The sequence below is a fragment of the Brassica napus genome, chromosome A7, assembly GCF_020379485.1.
Source record: "Brassica napus cultivar Da-Ae chromosome A7, Da-Ae, whole genome shotgun sequence".
NCBI lineage: Eukaryota > Viridiplantae > Streptophyta > Magnoliopsida > Brassicales > Brassicaceae > Brassica > Brassica napus.
The window spans coordinates 10,705,228-10,714,628 of NC_063440.1; the positions used below are offsets into that span (position 1 = coordinate 10,705,228).

General features: G+C 31.8%; 1 protein-coding gene across 1 annotated transcript; it reads right to left on the minus strand.

Annotated features, from left to right (window-relative positions):
• Positions 1–609: 609 nt before the first annotated feature.
• LOC106358060 (receptor-like protein kinase HSL1) lies at positions 610–4,112 on the minus strand. The gene is made up of 2 exons (XM_013797800.3): positions 1,384–4,112; positions 610–1,187 (listed from the first exon to the last, which is right to left on the minus strand). Exons 1-2 carry the CDS (start codon positions 3,974–3,976, stop codon positions 784–786), a joined length of 2,997 nt encoding a protein of 998 aa, XP_013653254.2. The 5' UTR covers positions 3,977–4,112; the 3' UTR covers positions 610–783.
• Between the last annotated feature and the right edge of the window lie 5,289 nt (positions 4,113–9,401).

Here is a 9,401-nt window from a genome sequence, read left to right on the forward strand (position 1 = left end):
CATAATTGCAGTTAGGAAGTTAAACGTTACCCAACGACCACCTTTTGATTTAGCTGTCTTAAATACTTTATAAGAGACTGAAAAATAGTTTTTGAACTTCAACTCTTCAAGTCTCCAACGTTAAAATTTGTTTTTTTTTTCTGTTGGTCAAGGGGGTTTGCTACTATTAATATTTTTTAAGAAGAGATTAGTAAACTATACGTTGTTTGCATGTCATTTGTGTGTTTTGTATCTTAAAGTGTTTTTTAATACTGATTAGTTGACGAAAAACCAATCAGATTTCCAAAAGTATCACAAGAAGAGACCATTTCGCAGGAAAGTTGATATGAAGTCCAACCTCCTGCAGTTTGCAAAAAAAAAAAGAGTCTAATCTCATGTTCCAAATCTTATTATATCTGGTGATATCAGCATATGTAAAGAAAGTAAGTAAAGGAAATAGCACAACATGAAAATGTTAAAAATAAATTTGAAAAAGTTTTGAGAATTCAAGAAGATGGCATGTTCCCTTCAAGAACCTAGAATCTGTGTCCCTAAATATGGAAACTATTCAAATGCATGTTAACGCCAGAAGATGGCAGCATTTTCAGTAGACTGAAACACACTTCCTGATGTAGAAATCTTTTCATATATATTATAAAAACCTTACACTCTCTGATTCTCTCTTTTACACCAAAACCCTTGAGATAAGGGGGAGGAGAATCTTGATTCAGTGCCCTAAATTAACATCTTCAAGCACCAAAAATTAAGAGCTTTTGAGCAAAAACACACTTTCCTTTTCATGTCTCAAGCTACACTTCCTTGGTCCGAGGCTTCTTCATTGTAGTAAGGTGTTAACTTCCCATCCTTATCTTCTCTCGTCTTGTTTCGGCTTTCGTCTTCAACACCGCCAATTTCTTGCAACATCTTGACCACACGTCTCATCGAGGGTCGGTTTATAGGCAACGGACTCGTGCAGAGAAGCCCAATGTTGAGGATCTTGCTTATCTCTTCTTTGAAACAAGAGTCTAGCTTCGGGTCTATCACATGCTCCAGACCTTTCTGGTCCAACGTCGAGCATACCCATTTAACCAAATCCTTCTCCCCTAGCTCTGGAGCAATGGGTCGTTTCCTAGTCACTATCTCAAGTATCACTACCCCGAAACTGTAGATGTCGCTCTTCTCGTTCACACGGAGCGTGTATGCATATTCTGCAAAGTAGTTTGAAATAAAAATTAGAGAAACAAACCATAATAACTTTAAAACCACTAAACAAAAAGTGAGAGACATGATTGAGACATGTCTCAATAAGATAATGAATGCTCATTTAAGTCTCTCATGCAACATGTACTAAATCTACTACTGGTTATAAGTTATCAACTAATCAATAACCACATTAAGACTAACCTGGTGCAATGTAACCACATGAGCCAGCGATGACTGACATGGACTTCGGAGCTTTTCCGGTCAAGTCAACGACTTTAGCCACTCCAAAATCAGCAACCCTTGCACCATAATCTCCATCGATCAAAATATTGTTGGACTTAACATCTCTATGCACAATGGGAGGAACACAATCATGGTGAAGATAGGAAAGCCCCTCGGCCGCATCTAAGATAATCTTAAACCGTGTTTCCCATCCCAACGTTCCTCCTTTGCTGCTGTGAAGCAAATCTCCCAAGCTACCATTAGGCATGTACTCATAAACCAATAGCTTGCAATCTCTTGTGGTGCAGCAACACCATAGCTTCACAATGTTCTTATGCCTTATCTTACCCAATGTCTCTACTTCAGCCTCAAAGGCCTCGTCTTTGGGACCAGATCTCTCTCCTTTCTCTAGATCACTGTCTCCTCCTGTCTCTTTAACTGATCCTCCAGTCCATAAACGTTTAACAGCAACGGTTTCCCCATTGGTGAGTACAACTTTGTAAACTTTACCCGAAGATCCAGCGCCAATCACATTGTCTTCATCTAAGCTTTCAAGAATCTCGTTCTCACTGAAACCTAGTTTGTGGAACGACATGACAGTCCACTTAGATCTCTCCACAGCTCTTGCTTTCTTGAAAGTGCTGTACTTGAAGTAGAACCAAACCAAACCCGCAACAAACACCACAGCAGCTAGTACGAAGATCGATCTCAAAAGCCATACATAGCCTTTGCTCTTGGCTTCATCCTTGTACCCACACAATCCTTTTATATCTCCACACAACCCAGGGTTCCCTAAGAAGCTGTTCTTGTACATCTCCTTCGCTAAAGAAGGTGGTATGTCACCGGTTAACCGGTTATTCGAAAGATTCAGCTGGTTTAGCTTCAAACCCTGCAACGAAACCGGGATCTCGCCGGAGAAAAGGTTACCAGAGAGATCAAGATAGTTCAAAACTGACAAACTTCCGATCTCGTTAGGGATTGAACCGGAAAACTGGTTACCGGCTAAGTTCAACTCGTTTAGCTTCTTCCATGACTTGATTTTAGGAGATAACTCCCCGGAGAACCGGTTTCCTTGAAGATCAAGACTACTTAACTCCCCAAGATTCATCAAGCTTTCAGGCAAAAAGCCACTTAGCTTGTTTCCACTTGCCGACAACTGATTAAGGTTGTTCAAGGAACCAATCTCCTCCGGTAAACCTCCCGTGAACTCATTGTTAGTCAGAATCAACAGCGAGAGGTTCGCCGCGCCTCCTATGGTCTTAGCAATCTCGCCGGAGAACGAGTTGTTGATGAGCTCGAGCAAGTAAACGTGAGGCAACCCCCAGAAACCGGCCGGAACTTGACCGGAAAACCGGTTATACGCTAACCGGACGCGCGTCAAGCTCCTGCAATCTCCTAAGCTCTCCGGTATAGCGCCGGAGAAGGAGTTGTGTATAATCAGCAACTCCTCCAGCTCCCCTTTTGAACAGAGATCCGGCGGCAACTCGCCGGAGAATTCGTTATCGGAAACGTCTAACCATTTCAGCGGCGAGTTAAGGCCGAGGTCTCTTGGCAACTCGCCGGAGAGACGGTTTCCGAAGATCCTGAGCTCGTACAAGTTCGGCGACGAAGCTATACTCGCCGGAAGCTCGCCTTCGAGATTGTTCTCGTAAAGATTCAAACTCTCCAACGGCACGCGGCAGAGCTCGTCCGGTATAGACCCGGTTAACTGATTCATCGACGCGTCGAGAAGCCTCAGTGATTTCAAGTTCCCTAGCTCCCGCGGGATTGAACCGGTCAACGAGTTGTTGTACAACTCAATCTGAACGACGCTCGTCAAACCGCCTAGGGAGCGAGGGATGGGGCCCACCAGGTCGTTGAGCGCGAGGTCCAGATCAACGAGTCTGGTGAGTCGACTCAGCGAGTCGGGGATCTGTCCGATTAAGTTGCACTCTGTGAGCCACAAGACTTCGAGATTCGTCAAGTTTCCGAGCTCCGGCGGGATCCGACCCGGAGAAAACGGGTTGTAGGATAAGTTGAGCATCTTGAGGGAGGTGATGTTGCCTAGAAGCGGCGGGATGGCTCCGTCTAGGAGGTTGAAGACGAGAGAAAGAACCTCGAGCTTTTCAAACCGGGAGAAACTCGCCGGAATGTCGCCGGAGAAGTTGTTTCCGGTTAGATCAAGGGAAGTCAAGAGGGGGAGATCGGCGAGTGTGTGGGGAAGCTCGCCGGTGAGGAGGTTCTGGGAGAGATCGAGAGTCTTGAGAGTCTTGCAAGCTCCGATGTCGAGGGGGAGCGTGGAGTTGATGGAGTTGTTGTAGAGTGAGAGAGATGACAAGTTGGGGAGACGGCAGATGAGGGAAGGGAAAGGTCCGGCGAGGTTGGCGTCGGAGAGGTCGACGGAAGTGACGGAGGAGAATGCTCCGCCGCAGGAGACGCCGGACCAGTGGCACGGTGAGTCGTCTCGGGGGTTCCAGTTGGAGAGTGAAGAGTCTGGGTCGTCGAGAGAGAGCTTGACCTGCTGAAGAATAGAGCCTTCTTGGTTTAGAGAGAAGACGGCGGGGAAAAGCAGGAAGAGGAAGAGAAGATACATCCTTAGACGGCCGGTGTGAGACACGGTGATGAGAGAGTTGAAGGAAGAGAGAAACTAAGAAGAGAGTCTAAAAAGCTTTGACCGGGAGACCGGTTTAGTTATCGTGTCACTGACTGTGAATGCCAACATCATTGGTTCTAGTATCATTGAGTTTTTTTTTTAATTCGATTGCAATTATTAGTAATATCTATGTCTAGTTTTCAACATATATGATAATTATTGTGTTGTTTATCTGTTTTAAGTTTTATTACTCATAATTAAAGAAAACTAGGTTAAGATCCGCGCCTTGCGCGGAATAAACATTATATATATAAATTATTTTATATATTATATGTTTATAACATATTATGAAATAATAAATATATATTGAATAATTAAGAAGTCATTGTCTACTACTTATATAATTAAATTGGTACGAACATATAAATAAATTTTATAAATCAAAAAAATATTTTTTCTATTTGAAATGATATATAATTAAATTTAAATGATAGTAACATATATGGGGTATATTTTAATATTAATATTTATTAGATGATGCTTTTTGCTCATATTTTTTTATCATTTGTATATGTTATAGCAAAAAGTCTAAATTAGTGATAACAAAATTTTCACTGTAGAATTAATGGTGTAAGTAATTTATAGTATTTTAAAAAATTAAGTTGTCAATATTTTCAATTTTTTTATCAAAAAATGTTCAAAGTAAATTTCAAAATTAAGATATTTATGTATTTTTATATGGCATATAGTTTAATTTAAAATGATACATATATTTATATATCTTTAATTTTTGATACTTATTAAATGAGACTTTCAACTTATATAATTTTTAATTATTTGTATCATGTCATAATAAAAGTTTTAAATCATAGATCACAAAATTTGAATGTGAAACTTTTAACAGTTTTAGTAATTTATACTCGTTTTTAAAAATTAAAAATATAATATATAAATAAGTTTTTTTAATTTTTTTTATATGGTTACTATGATTGTTTAATTTATTTTAATAGCTTAAAATTAAACAAATATAATTATAATACACACTTATGTTATCAAATCTTTATTATTCAAAATCATTAATTGTCATATATACTTTAGCAACATTAGGCAATTTCGTTATTTTATTTAAGGAAATAATGAAGCACATTAATAATGTATTTATTGTGATTTAATAAAAAGTTTATTATATATTTAGATGGACCAACATATTTCTCTAAGGATTCTAAGAATCATTCTAGTGATGACACGTGGCTACAAAAAAATGTTGCAATGCTTCTCAAATAATATATAGGGGATGTTACAAAATAATGATCTACTACTCTATGGGGAACATTCATTATTTGTACGGTACTTTGTTATTTTCCAAGTATTTCTTTTTAATTAGTTGCAAGAAACGGACAATTAGATTTGTTTTTTGTCCTCAAATTTAGATATTAACTTAAAACTAATTATATTATGTTTTTCTAATATGGTGAACTAGATGCAGAATTTGGATTATCTATACTATTATTTGCGAAATAAATTTTTGGAATCGAACTCTCATGTTAAAAGTTAGAGTGGTTAATATCGTTTATACCCTTAATGAATAAAATGAAATTTTAATTTATTTGATTAGATAATTGATTAAAATTAATAATAGTAATAATTATCCAAAATCTGAAAAAATAATTTTAAAAAGAGATAATTTATGTATATATTGTATTGTTATCCGAAAAAGTCTTTTAGTTAAAAGTTAAAAACATGAATTATATAACTAAATATTAATCAAATAAAATTTTTAATTATATAATTAAAAATAGAATATTGAATTATCCAAAATCTAAAAATATAATTTGAAAAGATAATTTAAGTAAATTTTTGGAATTGAACTCTCACGTTATTAGTTAGACTGGTTAATAATGTTTATACCCTTAATAAATAAAATATATAACTAAATTAAAAAATAAAAAAAAAATTAATTTATTTGATTAGATAATTGACTAAAATTAATAATAGTAAGAATTATCTGAAATCTGAAAATATAATTTAAAAAAGAGATAAATTATGTATATACTGTATTGTTATCTGAAAAAGTCTTTTAGTAAAAAGTTAAAAACATGAATAATATAACTAAATATTAATAAAATAAAAGGTATAACTAAATTAAAAAATAAAAACGAAATTTTAATTTATTTGATTAGATAATTGATTAAAATTAATAATAGTAAGAATTATCCAAAATCTGAAAATATAATTTTAAAAAGAGATAATTTCTGTAAATATTGTATTGTTATCTGAAAAAGTCTTTTAGTAAAAAGTTAAAAACATGAATTATATAACTAAATATTAATCAAATAAAATTCTTAATTATATAATTAAAAATAGAATATTGAATTATCCAAAATCTAAAAATATAATTTAAAAAAGATAATTTCTATATATATATATATATATTGTATTGTTATCTGAAAAAGTATTTTAGTAAAAAGTTAAAAACAAAAATTACATAATTAAATATTAATAAAATAATATTTTTAATTATATAATTAAAAATATAATATTAAGTTATTTTAAAATTTATTTTAGTATAATGAATATAGTATACAAAGAACTTTTCAAAAATTATGAAAACGTTTAAGTCCGCATCGCGGGTAAAATACCAAGTAATAAAATATTTACGTAAGCAAAATATATCTCTTTATAAATTAAATACTAATTATATTTTTCTAGAAAAAATATTTTAGTTATTTCATATACTAAAAGTAAAAGTTTTAAGATAGCAAGGGTAAAAAAAAAAGTTTAGTAAAGAATTAAATTGAAAATGTATAACTGGAAAACTATGTGTTCGAAGCCAACTTATAATAAATGTGGCAAAGATTAATTATTATCATTATCATAGAGAGTTTACTCCAGTACTTAACCTTGGCAATATTTGTTATTATTTTGTAACATTTTTAAGTAATATGAAATTTTAAAATGTAAATCTTAGAGTTTAAAAATATATTATTTTAATTATTAATAGTTTAATTTAAGTTATTTTTTAAAATTTTAGATATATATGATAAATATTGACTAGATTTGATGAGGTTTGAGTATTTCATATCTTTTAAAGATCCTAAATATCTGAATCTATTCGTACCTGATACGGATCTGATATAGACCCGGAAAATTATGGATAATTTATAAATATTTTAATTATAGATCAAAACCGACCCGGACGCAAAAAGAACAGATCTGAACTTGAACCAAAAATTTACAAGTATATAATGGATAAATTCTAGGACCTGAAGGATCCGGATCCGAACCCAAACCGGCCCGAACCTGACCCAAAGACCCAAACGCCGAGGCTTACTGTGTAATACCTAAGATTATGCAATGATTGTACATATGTGTTTAAAAAGTTTTCAACAAAGTTTGAAAGCATAGGGATGAATCTCGTTAATGAACAATTGTGTCTCATATTCTTGGTTTTTGTATATAGTTATTTGACATCAAACCTATTTAGTTTACAAATTTTTTTATGGCACTCAAATTAGTTTTTAAAAACGGGTATATTTGTTGAAGTGGTTATATAAGTAAAAAAAAAAAATTTGGGTGAAAATGTTAAAATATTATTACCAATTTTCAAGTTTTTGACAGAAGCACAACAATGATAAGAAGCAGAAAAAGAAAATAAAATCTAAACAACAATCCGATACAAGTAATAAGTTATACAACAAGAGTTTTGTGTTTTGTTTCAGTCAAAAAACAACGGGATTTGGCCATATAGGAAAATGAAGTTTCATAATTTTAACTTTGATATAAATTTACTACGTAACACTATATTTTACATTTCCTTTAGATATGTTTACATATTAAGGCAAAAAGATATGTAATGTCCTACCCATGACTATGACTGAATCAATAATGATTCAATACATTCAAGTATTTTAATTTAATGGACATATGTTAATATATATATATACACTATTACAAAATATGTATACATGTATATGAACGTCTTTCCATTAATGTAAACTATTCCGGAGTACTGTATGTTTTTCTTATTTCTATTAAAAACATATTGACCGGACGTAGTTGTTGTTTTAATCTGTCGGCTTATTGGTGTTCCAACCTCTAACATAGCCAAAATCTATACTAACAAAAGGAATTTTTTAAGGTTCAGTGTCCATATCAGCAGAAAATTATTCTTTCGAAAGAAAACACGTGAGCGTTGTTACTAAAAAAAGTAAATATACAATATAAAAAAAACTAAACAATAAGTAAATATATAATATAAACAAACATACAACATAAGAAAAATAAATAAACATACAATATAAGAAATACAAATATTACATTAAACATCTGTCATAATTCGGATTTGATAGAAGTGAATGAGTTTGATTGACGAGGAGATAGAGGCTTAGAATCCGAGAGGAAAGTAGAAATAACAAATTCAAAACCATAGAAGTTAAGCTAACAAAAGTGAAGAATGGATGTTTCATTTCTTATCTTTAATCAGATCAAAGAGGCGTGGAACATTATCGGATGCATTCACTTTCTCCTGCACACAAAAAATCACTTTCTCCTACAAAAAATTGTAAGAAGAATATACATTTTTCAGTTGCAGTATGAGTAATTAGGCGAAATAATATGAGGCTTTAGTAAATAATCAAAACAAATATTTTATAAAAATCAGTTTGAAAGTTTAGTAAGATATAATAAATTAAACAATACATTTATTTGTAAATAATGCATTGAATAACTTGAATTTGGTGAAAAATAATTTACAAATAATAGTTTATTTAAAAATTTACATGATCTAATCAAAAATATAAAACTAGAGAAAACTACAAAATATTTTAATAACAAAAATAGAAAATTCATCTATGATATTATTTTTGACATTTCATCAAAACCCGACAATGGAAATAAAAACGAAAGAAATATCATGAATATTTTTTTTGTTAGCATGCTCAATTTTAAAAATATTCACATGAAAAAATTGAAAGATAAACACTATAGTGATTATTACATAATCAAAACATATTTTTTTAAAAAAAATCTACTAATATAGTAAAAAACAATTTCTCATGAAAACAGATCGCCAAGTGAAGAAATTTATCACATTTAGAAATTTATTCAATAAAATTTATTTGTAAAACATGAGTATAATGTTATTTTTCCATTAAGCTCAATGAACTCCTAAGTTTAACTTTTCATTCTTAGACTATGGTAATTATGATAGTTACAATAACACTTTTCAAATATCTTATTTTAAATATAAATAATGTAAGTTAAAATTATATTTCCACACACAAAAAAATCAATTCTGTAAATTCATTAGAGATTGATAATTTAGAAATCAAATTTAATTATTAATAACAATTAGAGTTATAAACCCCAGTTATTTTAATTGTATCTTTTAATAATCATTTGATTTTTTTTTAATAATCATTTGGTT